Here is a 20,570-nt window from a genome sequence, read left to right on the forward strand (position 1 = left end):
AAGGTTTGACTGTGGACCCATGTTTACTGAACTTCTTTGCATCTTTTGTCACATATTTTTACCCATGTCTGCTTTTGCTGTTAATTGTGATCCAGCCTGTATATATAACAAAGTTATTACAATGTTTAAAAGAAAAATACATAATGAATCCTGTGTTGCTCACAGCTTGTAGTAAATATTTTCATCTGATGCCATTTCAGTGATGGGTGTGTCAGTGTAAAACGGTGTTGTTACCAGTAATCAAACTAAAATCCACAGGTTTAACACTGCCATTCAGCTTTGGAGGGGTATTATTATATTTCTGCCATGAGACAATGATTAGATGTCCAAGGAACTGAGGGGGACGATGTCAAATGATACTTCACTTGTGTGGAAAAATATCCGTGAAGCAGCCCTGGATGTATGAACAAACCTTTGTCAGCACATTTTGGAAAGTTCAAAATTAATGAAATCAGTGTTATACTATTCTTGTCATTATCAGCAGAGCAACTTTGTATTAGTATCCTTCATGCCATTCATTTGTGACACCAGTTTTCCTTTAATAGATATGAGTGGATTTTTTGGAAGCCCTAAACAATATATTAGATCCACATACAATCAGGCTGCAAGCACATCCTTTTTTGAGCACTACTTGGCTGTGCGAACCATTAATACGTTTTCAAATTTTGATAATTACAAAGGAAGATACTGTGACAGAATACTTGTACTTTTATGATCATCAATAAACATAGCATATGGGAACATAAGGTAAATAACAACACTATGAGCTGAATAAATAGTATAATAATTTATATAATCAAACAGGCATAAATTGAAAGACATCAAATTTGTGTGAATTAATGGCAATGAACTATCATACAAATGAGGACTAATATGTTCTTTGAGGTGGTAGCAACATAAGCTGAAATACACTGGTAGAATACATGAGCTGAAATGGTTCCTTCGCTTCACATTAAGGTCTGGGAATTGACGATTGAATTTTCTAACAGACATATCAGTGGGAGAAAAACAATAACATACCCAACAATATCAGTCACCTCAAATATCTTAACTGAACTGTAATGATAAATTTATTTGAATGCTGTCAAATTTATAGCAACATGACTAGGTAATAAAATTTGATGTAGTAACTCATGAAGTGTGACAATGGTGGGGGTATCTTCCTGCCTTTTTTCATTTGATGGGCTAGACATTCTTCATCATACAGGCAACCTACTCACACTGCTGAGGGTTGCTTAAGTTATATATTATGTTTATCAGAAAAGATAATCAGCATAACATACCAAGTTATAAACTGCAGCACACCCTCTATTTAGATGTCTGAAAGTAAGTTAAAAATTTCACTAATAAAAGTGTACATGTCAAACAACAAATATATGATGTGGGTGCAACAGTACATTTAGGTATTGTTTCAGTTTATAAATCAGAGAAACACTGCATGTCTGTTAGAAAATATTTACATTTTTCTTAAAAGAAACAAACAGATAATCCAGACCCATTACAATATATATGAATTACAAAACCATTTTCATTTTATACCTGAAAAATGTGAAATTAATCACCAAATAATATTGTCAACTGATTCATATTACATTAGATGCTTTTTGTATGGTGTACATATATTATAATATTTTGACATGACCAAGAATGTTAAACTGGAAGCCCATTATGGTTCCTATTAGGAACTTACATCTTGAGTCTTTTTATCCAGCAGACACTTTGATTCTACTCTTGCGAGTAAGCAAATCATGGGAACAAATACGTTTGCCTGACACTACTATTTAATTATTCATGACAACTTCATTTTGTACCTGCCACTATGGTTTTTTTAAAACAAAAACTCAATACTATTGCAAAGAACATGAGGTTTAATACTGTGTCAGAATTGTAGAATTCCAGCATACACTATCATACAGGAGGCACCTTTGTGAACAAATCATATTATATATGCTGTTTACAACTCATTATATTGAATGAATACAACTGGTACAAATCAAGTGATGGCCAATGAAACATTTGTGCATGTTTATCATCTGTTTCACATTTTCTGCTTTTTAGTTCCATAAAACTATTACAGATGTATAGGAACCTCAGTTGCTTACTGTATCTGATATGGTTCTTTTTGTTTATGACACTATACATCTGTGTAACTGTATAGTACAGTCCAAAAAAATGAAGTTTGTGCCTGAAAGGTCAACACTGCATTTTCGAACTACTGGAGATGCAAATGCTCTTCAGGGTTCTCTTTTCTTATTCTTTCACATTCTTTCTACAGGAAAATAGTATAGCCAAGTACAGTTTATGCTTAATTCTATGTTTTATTTGTCCAGAGTATGTTAGACACATTGTCTGACACTCTCTCTCTTAAGCACAACAAAGTACTATGCTCCCCTTTTTAAAAGGCACATGCTTCATTTGATTATGCTGTAACTTTGTTTATTTTAGTACAAAATAAGTGAAACTGTTTTGAGTAGTGCATAACTTGGTGCTCTCCTGTTATACATGTGGTTTGCCTGTTGCAGCTAAAGGAGAACGGAACAGCTTGCATATGTCTGTGTCTATCACCATTACGATATTCTTCTCCATCCTGCAGAGCAAAGAACAACTTTCTTACATAAAACAACTGTCTTATGAGACCAATCTTGCTTGCTCCAGGATGAACTTTACAAAATTTACACATGCAATAATTGTCTTTCAGGAACACAATACCAGTGCACACAAAAAATCATTAATCAGCAGAGTTTTGTTACACAATTTTGTCATGCGCAAATAAGAACAGTATCCAAAAGAATTACTATTTTTACCTTGCAAATGAAGTACCAAAACCGATGGTGTTAAGGTTTCAGTTAATAAAAACATCAGAGATAGTTGTCTTCCAAAAATAAATTGTCTACACACATCCTTTAAGCTTCCCAAACATCACAGACATCAAAATGAAAATCATAACAATGAGAAACAACATAACTTGCCAATTGCAGTCTGGACAGGACACTTTTTCCTGGTTTTTGCAATATAATTTGAACAGAACTCTCAACAATATGAGAAAGATTCTGTACAGGCTTTCTATTCAACTGGATGTTGGCTTTTAATGTTGTTTAGAACTGTCCACTTTTAATTTAGAGGCTCACTTTGTGCAGCAAACAGTTTCATCTCATTTGCTTTTCCGTAAGAAGTAAGTCACACTTTTAAAATTTGATTATCACTGATCATATTATTATCCACCACAGGTGCACTACAAATAATCTTAAGAGAAATAATGCAGAGAACTCAAGTGTGTTGATTAGTACTGCTAGGAAATAAAAATTCAAGAGTTTTGTGGAATAAAGTTGTAATTTCAGTTCTGACATTACTAGAAATGAGAATTCTGATTCATAGATTCTTTTATAAGTATAAGTCTGACAAATAGCAATTATAACATTACTTTTAGAGTGAGACCACACTGGCACTTACACAATCAATATCCTCTTTTGTGAACAGCAGAATTTTGGAAGATACATAGTCATAAATATTTATGTGTCCTTTTTGAAAAGACTGACAGTTCATCTCTATTCTACATAATTTTTCAATAACAAAATTGCTCCCATATAACTGAAGTTCTGGATAAATCTTCACAGAAGATTGCAACCAGCTTCTTGTTCTGATGCATCAATGTTTGTAAGGGTATTCGCTGAGATATTCCTTTAATGTTAATGGCAATGGGAGATGTGTGGGGCGTCGTCCATTTAGTACACGATTCACAGCCAGCCTGGCACAGTGCTGCAAACTTGGTGGGTGCCCTTGTCGATAGAGTGGACGAGTCAGTACAATTGGTGAATACATCTGGCCATGCGCATCCACCCACACCTGCTCTTTGCCTCCTGTGAAACAAAAGAATATTAATTAATATTAGTGCCTTCCTCTGATGTGCGCAAGTTAAATGCTATCAATATTTTGCTGCCTTACATTTATCAACATTTTGTAAAGAATTCGACAGGTCAAATTTCCTTTACCATTCTAATTCATTTCCAGAAGTATTTGAAAATATTAGTTTTGGCATAAGATCATAGCATTTTTGTTTTGAATGTTGGTATTCTGGTTGCTATGATTTTATTTATCAATTATCATTATTTGTAGTTCACTGTTGTTATTCAAGTTTACATATTATCATTCTGTCATTTGTTCAGAGATAGTGAGTGGAGCTGTGGATACTAGAAAATGGAGTGCCTAATCGAGAAATTGGAACATTTCCAATATGTTCTGTTCAATTTGAGTAGAGAGTTGACAGCAGCAGAGGCAGCCAGAGACATCTGCACCATGTAAGGGGGTAATGCCATTGGACACAACATGGCAAGAGCATGGTTTTCTCATTTTAAGAAGCATCATTTTTTATGTTAGTGGCTCTCTATGCTCAGGAGCATCTTCAGAGTTTGATGAAGATCATTTAAACACATTAATCCACAATGATCCACATCAGTTGTGATGAACTATGTTCATTGTACCATCGTGCGACATTTGCATCATTCAGTGGGAAAGGTAAAAAATCAGATGTATGGGTACCACGTGCTCTAAGACAATACCACAAATATCAGCAGGTGACCATTTATGCATCTCTGCTTGCTCGTATCAGCTGGCTCATGAACAACATTGACCATTCCCATCCTGTATATTACTGGTGACAACAAATGCTGTCTTTATGCCAAGATAAGGAAAAGAAATGAATTATTGAGCCCAAATGAAGCAACAACTCTCTTACAAAGAGCTGCGTGCATCCACAGTCTAGTGAACTACAAATTGCTTCCCCAAGGTGTAACCATCACTGTTGACATTGATTATCAAAAACTGAGACATCTTGTAAATGTAATCCAAGAACAATAACTAGGCAAGGTAAGAGTAGCTCTGCATGTATAGGTACAGATATACTAGTTTACAACAGTATAGGCTTTTGCTAAAAATTGATAACCATCTTTTTAATATCTTTGTATGGGAACAAGAAAAATGCTTAAATCAAAGAATGTGTTGAGTTGCAGAGGGGCACAACAAAAAGACTGCAATACATTGGAGCTTTTGGCCTCAAGACCTTCTTCTAAAGCAGAAAACACACCCTCACATTCATACAAGCATAACTCATACACATGGGACCACTGTCTTTGGCCACTGTGGCAGGTGTATATGCATTCTGGCCTCAGTACCCAGAGACAGTGGTTATGTGTGTATTGTCTGCAACACAATGTCTCCTCTAAATGATGAGTAACAATCCTTTCGATATTACTGTCATTATTTCATCCTGGATTTTCCATTGTTTTAAATCAATGGAAGAATAGCCATGTTATGTCACCGCCTCCCCTTGAACTGAGAAATTTCTCCACTTACATTTATGCGCAGACCTATACTGTGATCTTGAAATCCAAGCTACAGTGCACTGTTACCAGAGTGTAAAAGTCCTGGTAAGTGGAGAAGACAAAATCCTAGGCCCAAGTTACGATCAGGACTCAGACCAGCTGATTTCTCATTGTACTTATAACCACAAGGCAAATATCCCTACACAATATGATAGTGTTGGCAATCTTGAATGTAAACCCCTTTCTTTTCGTAGAAGATCTTTACAATGATTGTCACAGAATGACAGCCCACTGTCACACAAATAGAATGTGCTCAAATCTTCCACATGGCACAGGGCCACATTTATAGCTTGCCATATTGCAATTACTTAAGAAAGGCAGGTTGTGCCTTAAAATTAATTACTAACAGTTACATAATAAGGAAGTGATACAAAGAGAGAACAAAAGAGTTGATGTACCAATAAATATGGTGACTTGGACAACTTGTATCCAATTTATTTCTTGAGAACCTGCAGTTTCTTCTCCACATACCTGCAGCACAATCTCGGTGCTGGGAGGAGGCCCGCCTCTGCGTCTCGGCAACGTAATGCTCGACCAATGCAACGACGCAGTTGAAGAGTGGCATGCTGGCAGTGAGTCGTGCCTCGGAATCGAGCCGAAATTGGCCTGCGACATAGTGCAGTCGGACTGATGTCGGGCCGCGCTCTGTTTGCACACTCAGCGAGAAGAGGAATCGAGCATCTGACGAGTCGCGTACTAGGAACGTCCCGGGCTCTGAGGCACGCAGCAGCTCTGCTGACTGCTGCCACGACAGACCCTCGTAGTACCAGCCTGAGGCACGCAGTGCTGCCTGTGTAGCAGCCAGGCGGACCAGGTCCACATCTGATGATGGCTGCTGAACCTGCAATAATAGGCAATAATGTGTAAGGCGATATAATGTATCTCGTCACAATTTGCAACTGTATTGCACATTCGTGTTTCATAGTCCATTTTACTGTTTGCAGCATAAATATATAAATCTAAATTACTTTATGAAAGCTGTAATTTTTACTATTCTATCAATTTTAAGTATAGTTCCTTCTCAGTCACAACAAGTATGGTTAGTAGGTTGGCTGATTGGGGGACGGGGCCAAGCGAGGTCATTAGTCCCATCTGATCAGGGAAGGAAATTGGCCGTGCCTTGTCAAAGGAACCATCCTGGAATTTGCCTGAAGTGATTTAGGGAAATCCGGCAAATCTAAATCAGGATGGCGAGATGCAGGTTTCAACCATCATCCTCCTGAATGCGAGTCCAATGTGCTAACCAGTGTACCACCTCATGCAGTCAAACATGTACAAAATCATATAAAGTCTATTATATTATTTCACATATATCAATTATATACATACAGGGAAATGGGCCAGGCCCAGCACTGAGATTGTGCTGCAGTTTTTTAAGAAGTTTTACAAACTCATTTAAGCAAGTGATTGTAGTGGTCGAAGAGTGAAACTGATTAAATGACAGATGTTCGTTATTTGGTACGACACCTATGAAATTATAGATATGATACCAATGTGTGTGTGTGTGTGTGTGTGTGTGGGTGGGTGGGTGGGTGGGTGGGTGGGAAGGTGCGCGCGCGCACGCGCCCATCATCTGTATTTGTGCATATCGCTATCCCACGACTTTTTTCACCTCAGTGTATTCCCTTTTTTACAAGCGTTACAAAAAAATCCACTTCACATTATTAAATACTGTGGGCGTTATGACTTACAAGGGGGCCTTAAAGACTGCTGTGCCCTCTTTCATTTCCTTCATACTCAGAGGATTTAAAGCACAATGCCTGGGCACCAGTTTCTGAATGGAGTATTGCGCATTTCTCATAAAACTTGAAAAAATTGCCTTTGAAGATTAGGCGATTTCCAAGCAGTGATAGGTATAAGACATTTCTAATTACTAGGCGTATTAAAATAAATTAAAAGCTGATAGAGATTTGCATAATGCATTATGGTTACATGACGAAATAATCAATTATATTTTTCTAATAAAAATTATGTCATTTGTTTTTAATTAGTAATCAATAAACATGTGAGTATTCATACTAAATTAAAATTTTTGAAAAATGTTGCGAAATTTCAAATAGAAAATAAAATCTGGAGAGATTCAATACACAGGGCGATTCAGTTGCCACTACCTATGGGTTTTATGCTGTACACTATGCCTTCAAAAACCAAACTTTTCATATTCTCTTGTTTGAAGGTGACTTTTGCACATTTTTCTTGAATAATTCGAAAACTACAGCCTCTGGCGAAAACATAGCCCAGTAAAAAATACAACTGCATTAAATTTCCTTCAAAAAGGTTCTATTCATTTTTTCACTAGGAGTAATAGTTTGCATGTAATGAGCGAAAGAATACAAAAATCTCACAAGTGGTTTCTGGAGTCGTTGCGGGTTGCATAAAACCCACATGGGCAGGTAAATCACTGAAACTCTTTAAAAATAAATTTCTGTTTGATATTCCGCAGCATTTTCTAAATTTTAATTTAGTGCACATACTGATGGTTTTATGTGATACTAATTAAAAACAAAATGAAGTAATTTTTATTAGAAAGTTATGATTCAATATTAATTAATGAACATTCTGATTTGGTAAGAAATTACAGAATTTTATTAAACGCAAACGAAAGGTTGACAGTAAAGAGATCTCAACCAGTGACGTTACCGCAAACTATTTTTTTTTTTTTTTTAAATTTTCATTTTGTTCGCTTTAGTTCGTTCCATCTGCTCGGGACGGACGTCGTAAGACATCCATTTAAGTTCGTTGTTGATCTGTTAACTCAGTTTTTTTATTACAGAGGGCACGTTACCCTCTGACCGAACACGCTGAGCTACCGTGCCGGCAAACTAAACACTGACCTACAGGCTGCTGTGTATGTAACTTCGAACAGTTTTGTACTTACAAGGGACCCTCCCCATCGCATCCCACTCAGATTTAGTTATAAGTTGGCACAGTGGATAGGCCTTGAAAAACTGAACACAGATCAATCGAGAAAACAGGAAGAAATTGTGTGGAACTATGAAAAAATAAGCAAAATATACAATCTGGGTAGTCCATGCGCAAGATAGGCAACATCAAGGAGAGTGTGGGCTCAGGAGCACCGTGGTTCCGTGGTTAGCGTGAACAGCTGCGGAACGAGAGGTCATTGATTCAAGTCTTCCCCCGAGTGAAAGGCTTAATTTTTTATTTTCTGATAATTATTATCTGTCCGTCCGTCCGTCCGTCCGATGCGAGGTAACTGCGCCGTAGTATGGGGACGCTACACCTAAACACTTTTTGCGAATGATTATCACATCCACAAGAAAACCTAAATCGGGCAAGGCAGAAGAATCTTTTTACCCATTCGCCAAGTGTACAAGTTAGGTGGGTCGACAACATATTCCTGTCATGTGACGCACATGCCGTCAGCGGTGTCGTATAGAATATATTAGACGGTGTTTTCCTGTGGAGGAATTGGTTGACCTATGATCTTGCGATCAAATGTTTTCGGTTCCCATTGGAGAAGCACGTCCTTTCATCTACTAATTGCACGGTTTACAGTGAACAGAGACGCCAATGAACGAACGGACAGAGCAGAACTTTGCGAAAATAAAGAAAGTAAACTTTTCACTTGAGGGAAGACTTGAACCAAGGACCTCTCGTTCCGCAGCTGCTCACGCTAACCACGAGACGACGGCGCTCCAGACGTTCCTTGATGTTGCCTATCTTCCGCGTGTACTACTCAGTTTGTATATCTTGCTTTTTTTTCATAGTTCCACACTTTTTCCTGTTTTCTCGATTGATCTGTGTTCAGTTTTTCAAGGCCTATCCACTGTGCCAACTTATAACCAAATCCGAGGGGGTGCGATGGGGAGGTTCCCTTGTTAGTAGTGCTTGGAAAAACTTGATCTTCTGAGGGAAATTTTTTTCAAGTTTTGTGAAAATTGCGTCCTTCTGTTTTAGAAAACTGATTCCTAGTCACCGAGCTTCAAACTCTATAAGTGCGAAGAAAATCGAACATCTAATGTTCTCTCATTGATTAGATATCTGTATAAGCCGCCTCTTGTTTGGCCACGTGAGGCTGAGTCGATTGCAGAAAAAGTGGGGTATCCCCGATGTTATTCAATCTGTATATTGAGCAAAGCAATAAAGAAAACAAAAGAAAAGTTAGTAGGTATTAAAATCCATGGAGAAGAAATAAAAACTTAGAGGTTCGCCGATGCCATTGTAATTCTGTCAGAGACAGCAAAGGACTTGGAAGAGCAGTTGAACGGAATGGCCAGTGTCTTGAAAGGAGGGTATAAGATGAACATCAACAAAAGCAAAACGAGGATAATGGAATGTAGTCGAATTAAGTCGGGTGATGCTGAGGGAATTAGATTAGGAAATGAGACACTTAAAGTAGTTAAAGGAGTTTTGCTATTTGGGGGGCAAAATAACTGATGATGGTCGAAATAGAGAGGATATGAAATGTAGACTAGCAATGACAAGGAAAGCGTTTCTGAAGAAGAAAAATTTGTTACCATCGAGTATAGATTTAAGTGTCAGGAAGTCGTTTCTGAAAGTATTTGTATGGAGTGTAGCCATGAATGGAAGTGAAACATGGACGATAAATAGTTTAGACAAGAAGAGAATAGAAGCTTTCGAAATGTGGTGCTAGAGAAGAATGCTGAAGATTAGATGAGTAGATCACATAACTAATGAGGAGGTACTGAATAGAATTGGGGAGAAGAGGAACTTGTGGCACAACTTGACTAGAAGAAGGGATCGGTTGGTAGGGGATGTTCTGAGGCATCAAGGGATCACCAATTTAGTAGTGGAGGGCAGCATGGAAGGTAAAAATTGTAGAGGGAGACCAAGAGGTGAATACACTAAGCACATTCAGAAGGATGTAGGTTGCAGTAGGTACTGGGAGATGAAGAAGCTTGCACAGGATAGAGTAGCACGGAGAGCAGCATCAAACCAGTCTGAGGACTGAAGACCACAACAACAACAACATGTGAGAAATGGCGTATTGACTAGTATACTCGTAGGAGTAACTTACCGTGGAGGGTCGCGGCGCCGCGGGCAGGGCGGTGGCAGCCGGCGGCGCGGGGGCGGGCGGCAGCACGGGGGCGGCGGCTGCGACCACCACGGGGATGGGCGGCGCCCAGGGCAGCGGCGTCCACGCGAACGTCAGCGGCACCGACGGCGACGGCTGCGGGGAGCAGGAGGGCGAGGACGACGAGTCCTTGGAGGCGGCGGCGGCGGCCGGGGGCGGCGCCGCGGGGGCGGGCTGCAGGAAGACGGCCGGGGGCGCCACCGACACGAGCCCGCCCCCGGCCATGGCTGCGAGCGCGCGCGACTGCTGGTGCTGGCACAGCGGCGCCGGCGGCAGCTCCAGCAGCTGCTGGCAGTTGGGGCAGCTCGTCAGCATCGCGCCATTCCAGCGCGGCCGCACCTGCACACACCACACAGCGCACCCTCAGTATCCGGCAGGCGGAGCTTAATCCTACTTTTACTCTAGTAACACGACACATCATCTCGAGTCCAAACGCGTTGCGGCACTAAAGCCGCCCATTCACAGACCGACACATGCCCCCCCCCCCTCCCCCACTCGAGCATGTAATGGCACTTGAATTACGTAACCATTACGGCACCTCACCTCAACCTCTCGATACCAGCAATATTTTACTGTGTTTCTGTACAATAGTTAACATATTTCTGTGACAATATTCAGATTTGATTTCATTAATGTAGAGGTACTCATATACATCGGTATGTTTATATTGCACTGATATTATTTTTAAGTGAATTCTTTCTTTTGTCACTATGATTTTTGACGTACTTGTAACTCTTGATTTTGGGCGCGTGAGCGGTTATTAGAGAGTCAAGACTCGGTCGTCATGTTGAAAAGACGCAAATTGTAGTCAGTTTATGAAATGTGGCTCTGAGCAGTGTGGGACTTAACTTCTGAGCTCATCAGTCCCCTAGAACTTAGAACTACTTAAACCTAACTAACCTAAGGACATCACACACATGCATGCCCGAGGCAGGATTCGAACCTGCGACCGTAGCGGTCGCGCGGTTCCAGACTGCAGCGCCTAGAACCGCTCGGCCACCACGGCGGACTTTATGAAATGTGAACTTTAACAGTGAGGAAGATATTTTCAAGTATGTTTTATATTGTGAAGTGATGTTTTGTGAGTTGCGTGATATTGCAACAAAAGTAATAAAAAAGAAGTGTAACTTAAATTCGGAGTGCTGATTACTTTTTTACATCGCCATTGTGATAACTTGCAAAAGTTTAATCTTCAAGAATGGTTTATGAAACACGTCTATAAAACTTTTGAATATCGCTGAATAACACCTAGGCCTCTTTGCATCCGAGCTCGGAATCATCACTACCTAGATTTTCGACGATTGAGCCACGAGTTCACAACGAGACCAGCGTGGGAAACGAAAAGATGAGTGCCTAGTTTATCCATTATTTCATGAAACGACTTTATTAACTGTGCTCTAATGACACCTGCCACGTAATATAACTTTGATGTTGCCCGAAAATGCAATATTTAGCAGCGTGAGCAACACTACAAATCATAATTAATTTTTGACCTTTGTTGTGGTAGGGTTGTTAGAAGCAGAAGGGAAAAGGACGGAGTGTAACGGGGCTGGCAGATAGCGATGCTCGGTGGAGTCGACGCACCTGGACCGCCGACTCGACCACTCAAAAATCACCCACATGAAGGTGAAACTCTGGAAATTTGGTGGCAAGTTCCTATGGGACTAAACTGCTGAGATCATCAGTCCCAGGCTTACACACTACTTGATCTAACTCAAACTAACTTACGCTAAGGGCAACACACACACACACACACACCCTTGCCCCAGGGAGAACCCGACCCTCCGACGGGGGGTAGACGCGCGAACCGTAGCAAGACGCCCGAGGCCGCTAGGCTATGAACACGAACGTGTCGGGCAGGCAAGCCGCTCTTCTAGGAGACGAAGCGGGAGAGGTGGGGGGGGGCCCACGGGGATTGGTGGAATGGTCAGCGTGTGAATTGTCGTTTTAAGACGTGATTTTTAGGGACTACACCGATATTGCAATGCGTCATATCTGTTTTTCTCACCTTCATTTGGCCACAAAACGTTCGTCTTCTGCACAGGCGAATCAAATCTGCACTTACAGTGCAGAATAATGACCGTGTTTAGATTTCGTAAAAGGACCGAAAATGTCAGCAGCATCTAATTCTCCACGTTTAACGAAAATGATCGGAAATAGTGTTGTTCTGTGCGTGGCGGCGAGTGATTTTGTCTTTTGGTACAGTTCAAATTAAACTCCAGCAGATGTAGCGCGTAAAAACGTGTCGTCCTTGAAAATATCACAAGAGGACGCCCCTACTCGTCACAGCCGATTTCGCCCAGATTTATGGTATTGCAGTGCTCGGTAGCTCCAGATGGCCGAGCGTTTAGAACAAATTGGTTCCAAGGTTGCACTTGGCGCAGCGGGCAGAGTGCTTGGTTAGTCCGAGTCTCTCTGCGAGTTTTTATTTTTATGTTCAATTTTAGCATTAATTACACAGCAAACAAACCGAAATATTGCCCAATGTATTAAATTTCTTTATATCTTCATCAAAGGAATGTAAAAGAAAAGCAAAAGAAAATTCCGGATTGCAAATAATTTCCTAGAAGGAAGTGTAGTTACAGCGTCCACGAGGACTCTGCACATAGCTTTCCCGGAAGTGAATGTAATTAAAGCGCACAGGACTTAATACTCCGCTAGTTTCATTTTGACCTCCGAGCAGCCCTCAAAGTCTGCACACCCTCCCTGTTGTTACGATGAATGTTGTCCCACCATATATAGCTCATGAACCGTAAAGCAATAAAAGAATCTAATTTTACGTACGAAGCTTTCGTGTACGCCTCACATACCTTCCTGGAAATTTATTTTTGAATCGAAATTCACCTATGCCTTTCCTTCCCACGCCTTTTATGAAAATATTAATAAATACAATACATTGAGTATTATTTCGGTTTATTTGCAGTATAAATAATGTAAAACCTGAAAATAAATAAAATTTGGTTTCCGCGTAGGGAACCGACGTCACGACACTCGGATTATCGTTCTGTACTCTTCGGCTGCGCAACGCAACACAACGCAAATAGCTCAAGCCTTGCACCGAAACTGCTATTTCTCCTAAACTCTTGGCCATGTGGAGTTCCCAATTCCTTCGCTTTCATTTCTGGCCAGTCCCTGCATATACAAAAAATGTGGACGAAATCGGCGGCGGTCCCCTTGTTAGTTGTATTCGAAAACACGCGAGTCACAGAGAACATTGTTACTAATGATGGCGTATTGCTAGCAGTGCTATGCACAGACTTAATTGATAATGCATATTTATAGTCTTCAAATTACATGCATCGAATTTCAACGACTCTCCTAAGTGCCAGTACCATTACCCAGTAACAGATCGGTTCTCTCAACCTCGATCTTTTCATCTGATGTGAATCTCTAACCTTTTAGCCCTTCAGTCCTGTGGACTTGCGGTTAAAATGTAATCGCTTGATTTCTTGGGCCATGTCTAGCGGAACATACATTTTCCATAGTGTTCCACTTCACAATGGCCAAATGCAAAAACAGCAATTGGCGACTTTATAAACAAATAATTTTGACAGTCGACACCGACAATGGTGTATATATTTAAAAAGAAAAATTCGCTGCATGTGCCCCGCTCTTTGGGAATTATCTGTGAGTCCAAGAACTAGTACCCATAGGTCTCTCTTTTAAAATGAAACGAAACGATCTATGGCATTGTTGTACGGGGCCCCATGCGGGGAAGTTCGGCCGCCGTATTGCAAGTCCTTTGGCACCACTTCGGTGACTTGCGAGTCAATGATGATGAAGAACACACAACACCCAGTCATCACGAGAGAGAGAAAATCCCTGATCCCGCCGAGTATCGAACCCAGGACCCCGTGCGCGGGAAGCGAGAACGCTACCGCAAGACCACGAACTGCAAACATCTGATGGAACCGTTTTGACTAGGGCCCTTCGACGATCCGTGACACACCGTGAGAACAAGTCTAAATTATTTTGAACAATGTTCACTCAAATGACTTTACCGTAGATTGATGCAGTTTCAGACGAGCGGAAAGCTTCGGCATTTTCGTGTGAAATATAGTGGACATCTTTGCAGTATCAGCGAGTCTGCAAACTTTCAATCGGTGATCATTGAGCACGGCACTGTCAATCTATGTCACAATTTTGTTGGTTGTACAGGTTTTCGATGTCGTCAGCGCTTGTATTCTACGGACGTGTTACCACTCTTAATTTGATCAGCCGAAGGGAAGGCCAGTTTCATAAATTAAATTCTTTGTACTGGTTGAGAACAAACGTTAAAAACTAAGTTCGTGACTCCTTTTTTTGCAGTAATCGTAACATATGCTAATTTGCAAGATCGATGTAAATTGCGCGTTAGGACAAGAATATTGACCTCACTGGACGGGAATAATGTTTGTCATGGAAATAATTCCATTACGATCCGTGCAGTAACCTTGACGATCGCTGCCATTGGGGAGAATGGTATGCCCGGTTGAGGTTTCGCGTAGGTTCGATAACGCAATCACAGTACGGTCAGATTATTGCATTAGCTGACTTCTCAATGCAGCCGAGGAGGAAATTTAAAAGGACATTAATCACAGATGAGTAACCTCGCCCCAACAAAGGTTAGTTTCTTAGCAACTGGAGACGGTAACTGCTTCGCGTTTTAACAGCTTCTATAATCTCACAGTCCCTGTCGGCTGCAGTGACATGCGAAGGACTTATCACGAGTATGTCAATAAAGTACGTTTAATGTAATGTAGAAACAAAGCATACACTTTGTGGGATAGAAGGTAGCATGATCAAGGAAAAAACTCTTCTTATTTGCTCACTCACCGCATCAAAAGCTCTCTAAAATAACAGTGGTACGTTGTATAGTTGCTACAGCATCCTTGGGCGGAAGTCACGAGATGATCAGATCTTTCGCGTATTTTTTATTTTAATTAATCAGCATAGTGGACAGATATTCCTGCTTGTTTACTTTCAACGTGGTTTACTGCGCTGTTCCATCTTAATAAAAACATACAAAAGCCTGTGCCTTTTCACCCCGTTTCCACCCGGTGTATCGAACAATTTTTCCCGGCACTTTGTGCTGTGGATATCTAGTATCACATAAGCACTTACGATATCCGTAAATTAGCAACATTACATTCTCCCCTTAGCACTTCACCGCGCACGCAACTCACGCTTAATAAAAAAAATTGATAATAATAAAGACTGGAGCGGCCGCTAAACGGCAAACGAGTCTTCTCTGTACTGCGAGCGCCGAAGTGGACAGCACGCGAACTTACTTTGATGGTTCACTGAAAGATCGGCAACCAGCACATCACGGGTGAGCACCAGAGAATCGAGCACATCCGGATGCTGTTTGCTGGCGTTCGCGTGGATTCGAATCCAGATTCCACATTAACGATTATTGCATACTCCACTGGACTTATGGGTCTACGTTTTTCATTAGTTGGTTTAGGCAAATAATGGGCTTAGTCCCGTTTTCGCCTCAGGCAACTTCAGTGCAATATAATAATTACCATATTTCATGGTATATTCATACACCCAGTTGGCCGCTTCTGTTAGATGAGAACAAAACTGTTACCCCTGCCCTGACCCGTTGGTATCTAGGCTGTTGTGGGAAACAGACTAAAAAAGACCTTAGCGCTGGCAATTGGATTCTTGTTTGAGGCTACACAAAATGCGCAACTGCGCTACACAATGGTAACGACGAACTTGAATCTTCCTCCTGGAATGCGGGAAATCGAGTACGAGGAGGTGGTTCCACGACACACAGTACGACGGCCATCACATCAGTGGAGACGCAAGTGTCGACGAGAAAGTTCGCGTGCCTATTAGTGCGGCGAAGCAGAATACAAAACGCCAATACGTCTCTGAACGCTCAGTAATTAACCTTCAACGTAAGAAAGCAGATAGTGCACCTAATTACCTAAAAACAAAAGAGATTGAGATTATCTGCTCGCGAAATTTTACAGAATACGTTTCAGATGAATGGTATCTACATGTTTCATCATTCCATATAAACATTTCATTTTATTTCATCATGTACTCTTGGCTTATCAACGACGTGATTCATTGAAACCGTATCGACCTCAGAACTGACTTCGACTGATACACCTAGCATGGGATATGAGGCGTATGTAGCCTTATCCCCAACAATGGGTGAAAGTGTCGCGTCTGCTTAACTTATACGCCAATGCCGAGGAAGGCAGGCACGGTAGTTCATCACTAAACAATATCTGCCGACTGAATGGTGTAGCCGCCCCGCTACCAGACTGACACCCGAGAAATAAAGGAGGGGGGAAAGAGGGGACGGATGGAGGAGAGAAGTCACTTTCACTGCGTCTGTATTGCCTAGTTAGTTCCGTCGTATTAATGTAGAAAGCACTAGCTGCCGAGATCATGAACGTTGCTCTGTGAACGCAATAGTGCATACAACACTAGACATATATGAAATCACAAATGATCCCTGTAGAACAAAGAACTCAAATTGTACGTGAACAACATCGGCGCCTTAATTCTATTGAACAAAAATAGCCTTGCATATGTATAATGTAGAATTCTCGATTTATAACAGAAGCCGTAAATGTTCTTTCCTCCCTCATCCCCTGCGCACTCACTAGCAAGTAAATGACATTTAAAAGCAGCATATAAAAAATATAGTACGCAATATTGATAGTGAGGTGAGTTAAATAAGTCGCCTTTCAAGTACTTCGTTTCCAAAGAACTTGCTTCCCAATGCTATAGTAAACTATAAAACGAAGTGTTTTCTATCTCTTATCTCAACAAGAAAAATTTTAACTGTACAGCAAACGCAGCAACAATGACCAGAACCTTCAACAACAGGAACGAGATTTGCACAGCGCCACAGACGTACAATTTCTGAGCGCTTTAGGTGTAAAGGAATTTCTGGCGGTCAGAAAATGTTTTGGAATGGTGATAAAGACAACAGTGATGCCACAGTGACATACAAGAATAAGACAAAATGAAGATCCACTTCTGGGCGTCAGTTTTGCATGATGCTGATGCCGACACAACTGGCAACTGAGAATCGAGAATAATCCTCATTTCTGCATACCCAGAAATGATATTCACTAATGCAGCTGTCGTACGGTAATGAAGCTGAGTGAGAAAAGGGAGTTGTTCAACGATAAGTGGAAGTAGCTTTTGGAGTGCTTTCCTTTCGCAGCTGCGAGGTCTGTCTGCATTCCTCACCGGTCAGAAGCATCGTGAGGTACGGAACGTAAGGCCAATTGCCAGCATTAGCATGACATGGGCTCTGACGAGAAACATGCTAGCCCAGAGACCTGTATTAAAAGAGACACGACGGCGTAGATATCGTCGGCAACGGTGTAAACTTCCGCTACTATTTCTGAGATCTAGAAACCAGCGCTACCGAGAACACTACCTCGCGAGAACTGTATGTCGCAACTTCTTACCGAGAATATAGCTTCCCGCTGCCACTACCGCGAAGAACGCTTCTAACAGGAAACACAGCAGACATAAAGAAATAAGCATAAAACACTGCAATGAAACCAGCAATGCTCAATCTCTACACAGCTGCTATCATCTTGTATCTTAAGAATATACGCTACGAAACGGCAATGAAAATTGTCAGAAGCTTTGCCGACGTATGTGAAAGGAGTGAGTTCTCGTACTCGCTAAGCCAACGCAGAAATCTCTGCACTTTAAAAGCAGCAGAGGTGCACTACTCACAAATGGGTAAAGTGCCATCACGAATGCAGCACTGGACGGTAGCGGTGATCGCCGAAGACGACGAGAAAAGTAGCTTGTTAATCAGAACATCCTGCGCCACTTTCACTGTACAGTTGCTTCGGTTGTTCGACACAGAGAGAAGGCTAGTGGAACGAAAAGCAGCACACGGCAGGAGTTGGTAGCTTCTGTAGAATCACAATCACAATGCCGAACCGAAGTTCGGCGCTACACTGCACTGGCACATCGCTAGGACACACTGCTGAGATGATCCGTGCGACAGATGAGCACAGGCGTGGACAAGATAGTTCCCGTTTTCATTGAAGTTTGCGGTGAGAAATAATAGCTCGTCATATCCGACGTTGATTGCGTACCACTTCAGATGTTCCGAGTGGGCTGCAGTCGAGGAAGGACCGTGGCGGCACGAAGCGACAAGTGAAAGCGCACGCAGACATGGCGGCGGCGAGCGATCGGCGGGCGCCTGTTGCTTGATGCTAGCTCCACGCCGTTGCTTGCGTTGCCCGCGACGCGACGAGTACGACTGAGCGAGTGCTACTCGCGCTTCGCTCGGGAAGGCTGGCCGAGCCGCGTGTGCCGACTGGCGGCTGGCGTGGTGGGGGAGTACGGCGAAGCGCCGCGCGCCGGGGAGTGGGGGGGAGCGGGGCGGGAGGGGCGGCAGAACATGCCACGGCTTTCCCCCACCGCGGCGCAAGGAGCCGGGCTTCCACAAAAAGCTATTATTGTTATTTCCGAGAAGGCCGCGCCGAGGCAACGCCAGCCAGCGAGCTAGCGAGTGAACGAACAGGCGAATGGCGGCCTGGCGCCGCTTCTGGGTCATGCGTAATAGCTGCCGCCTCTATTCTGGTCGTCAGTCAAACGTTTTAGGGCGCGACGGCACCAAAACTGCGCATCACGAGAGACATGTTCTGAGTTTATCATCGCTCCGTGTGAAGTTATTAGAGACGGGAACATATGACATAAGTATTTATGCAACCATCATGAAGTCATGTGAAAGTATAAATCATAAAATAATTGTACTCCGAAAGGAATACGTTAAAACTGTAAATAATATGAATTTCCATTTCATTCTTTGTGTGAAATACTTTGTCTTTAAAACCAAAGAAATACATACTTTGCCAGAGACTCTACAAACGAGCCAAGATTACTTAAACGGCTAAAATCTATGGAACCTTTTCTCAAAACAAATGAAAAAGCTATCCTCAACTATTCTCGCTATATTAAGGAGAGCTGTTGTCCAGCTGCCTTAGTATAAGCATGCATGCTCCATGTACTCTCTGTCTGATTTAAATAAACCAAAGAAATACATACTTGGCCAGAGACTCTACAAACGAGCCAAGATTACTTAAACGACTAGAACCTATGGAACCTTTTCTAAAAACAAATGAAAAAGCTATCCTCAACTATTCTCGCCATATTAAGGAGATCTGTTGTCCAACTGCCTTAACATAAGCATGCATCTTCCATGTACTCTCTGTCTGGTTTAAATAGAGCGTATTATTGTAACAGTATATGTGTGACTTCTTTAGCAGTATTGGGCCTCATAAACTCAATGTTTATAACCGTAATTTTGTTGGCGAGGAGTTGTTCGAATGTATTACGAAAGAACGCTTCTCGTATTCTTTCGTTATTTATATTGTACCGCTAAGACCGAGTTGCCGATCATTTCTCTCAGATCCTCGCGTATATGTTTACATAAAAGTTTTTCTCCATTTGATAGGAGAATTATAACAATGGCCTCGCCAATCGATTCACTGGTTTGATGTAACGTACGTCACCAAAACCAACTGGTGGCCACCGAAAATAAGCATATTGTATTTTTGCCGTGACTTACAGGGAAAATTTTCATCAAAAAAATATCGCAGGCGTATTTCCGTTGTAAATTTAAGATGGAAGCTCTTCAAACACTAGCTTCCTCAAGCGTGCTCAAATTCGGCGCATCTCTGGAAAATTCTGATTCTGTGGCTTCGCAAACAAAAGGAAGAACGCATTTCCATTTCCGGCACTTTTAACTCTTGATGTCAAGGGCGGTGATTGTTGTCGTAATCTCGAGAATTTGAACTCAACGGATGAGGCACGAAAACAGACGTGATTAGGTTCATTCGTGTCGCCGAGAAAGACTCCCGAGTTATAAACCGTTGGGGAATCAGACCGGCAAGGGCCTTCTACTAAAGTGAAACTACGGGAAACTAAATCTGGAAGGGTGGGCTAAGGACGTTTCGAAACAGTCCACATCGATCGGACGACCATATCAGTGTTCTGTTGAGATTTGCGTTTCTGTATTGTGAAATCAAGATCATACGTCCAAGTTATTGGTGTTCCAGCAGTATGGCCCACAAAACATTGCCGTGGTTACAAGAATTCTGACGAGTTATATCTCAGATGTTATCAAGACGAAAATCTCAAGCGTGCTCTTC

The 20,570-nt window shown here is 41.7% G+C and overlaps 1 protein-coding gene across 1 annotated transcript; it reads right to left on the minus strand.

Moving 5' to 3' along the window:
• Positions 1-781: 781 nt before the first annotated feature.
• Positions 782-18,711, minus strand: LOC124620283 (cytokine-inducible SH2-containing protein-like). The gene is made up of 4 exons (XM_047146952.1): positions 18,510-18,711; positions 10,378-10,773; positions 5,850-6,219; positions 782-3,857 (listed from the first exon to the last, which is right to left on the minus strand). The coding sequence occupies exons 1-4, from the start codon at positions 18,588-18,590 to the stop codon at positions 3,646-3,648; spliced, it is 1,059 nt and encodes a 352-aa protein (XP_047002908.1). The 5' UTR covers positions 18,591-18,711; the 3' UTR covers positions 782-3,645.
• Positions 18,712-20,570: the final 1,859 nt, after the last annotated feature.

Source organism: Schistocerca americana, chromosome 6 (assembly GCF_021461395.2).
Source record: "Schistocerca americana isolate TAMUIC-IGC-003095 chromosome 6, iqSchAmer2.1, whole genome shotgun sequence".
NCBI classification, from domain to species: Eukaryota; Metazoa; Arthropoda; class Insecta; order Orthoptera; family Acrididae; genus Schistocerca; species Schistocerca americana.

Coding starts and splice junctions, on each gene's coding strand:
- LOC124620283 (XM_047146952.1), bottom strand. CDS start 18,590: ATGTCTGCGTGCGCTTTCACTTGTCGCTTCGTGCCGCCACGGTCCTTC. Junction 6,220..10,377: donor CGGCGCCGCGACCCTCCACG/GTAAGTTACTCC, acceptor CTATTATTGCAG/GTTCAGCAGCCATCATCAGA. Junction 3,858..5,849: donor GCACCGAGATTGTGCTGCAG/GTATGTGGAGAA, acceptor TTTGTTTCACAG/GAGGCAAAGAGCAGGTGTGG.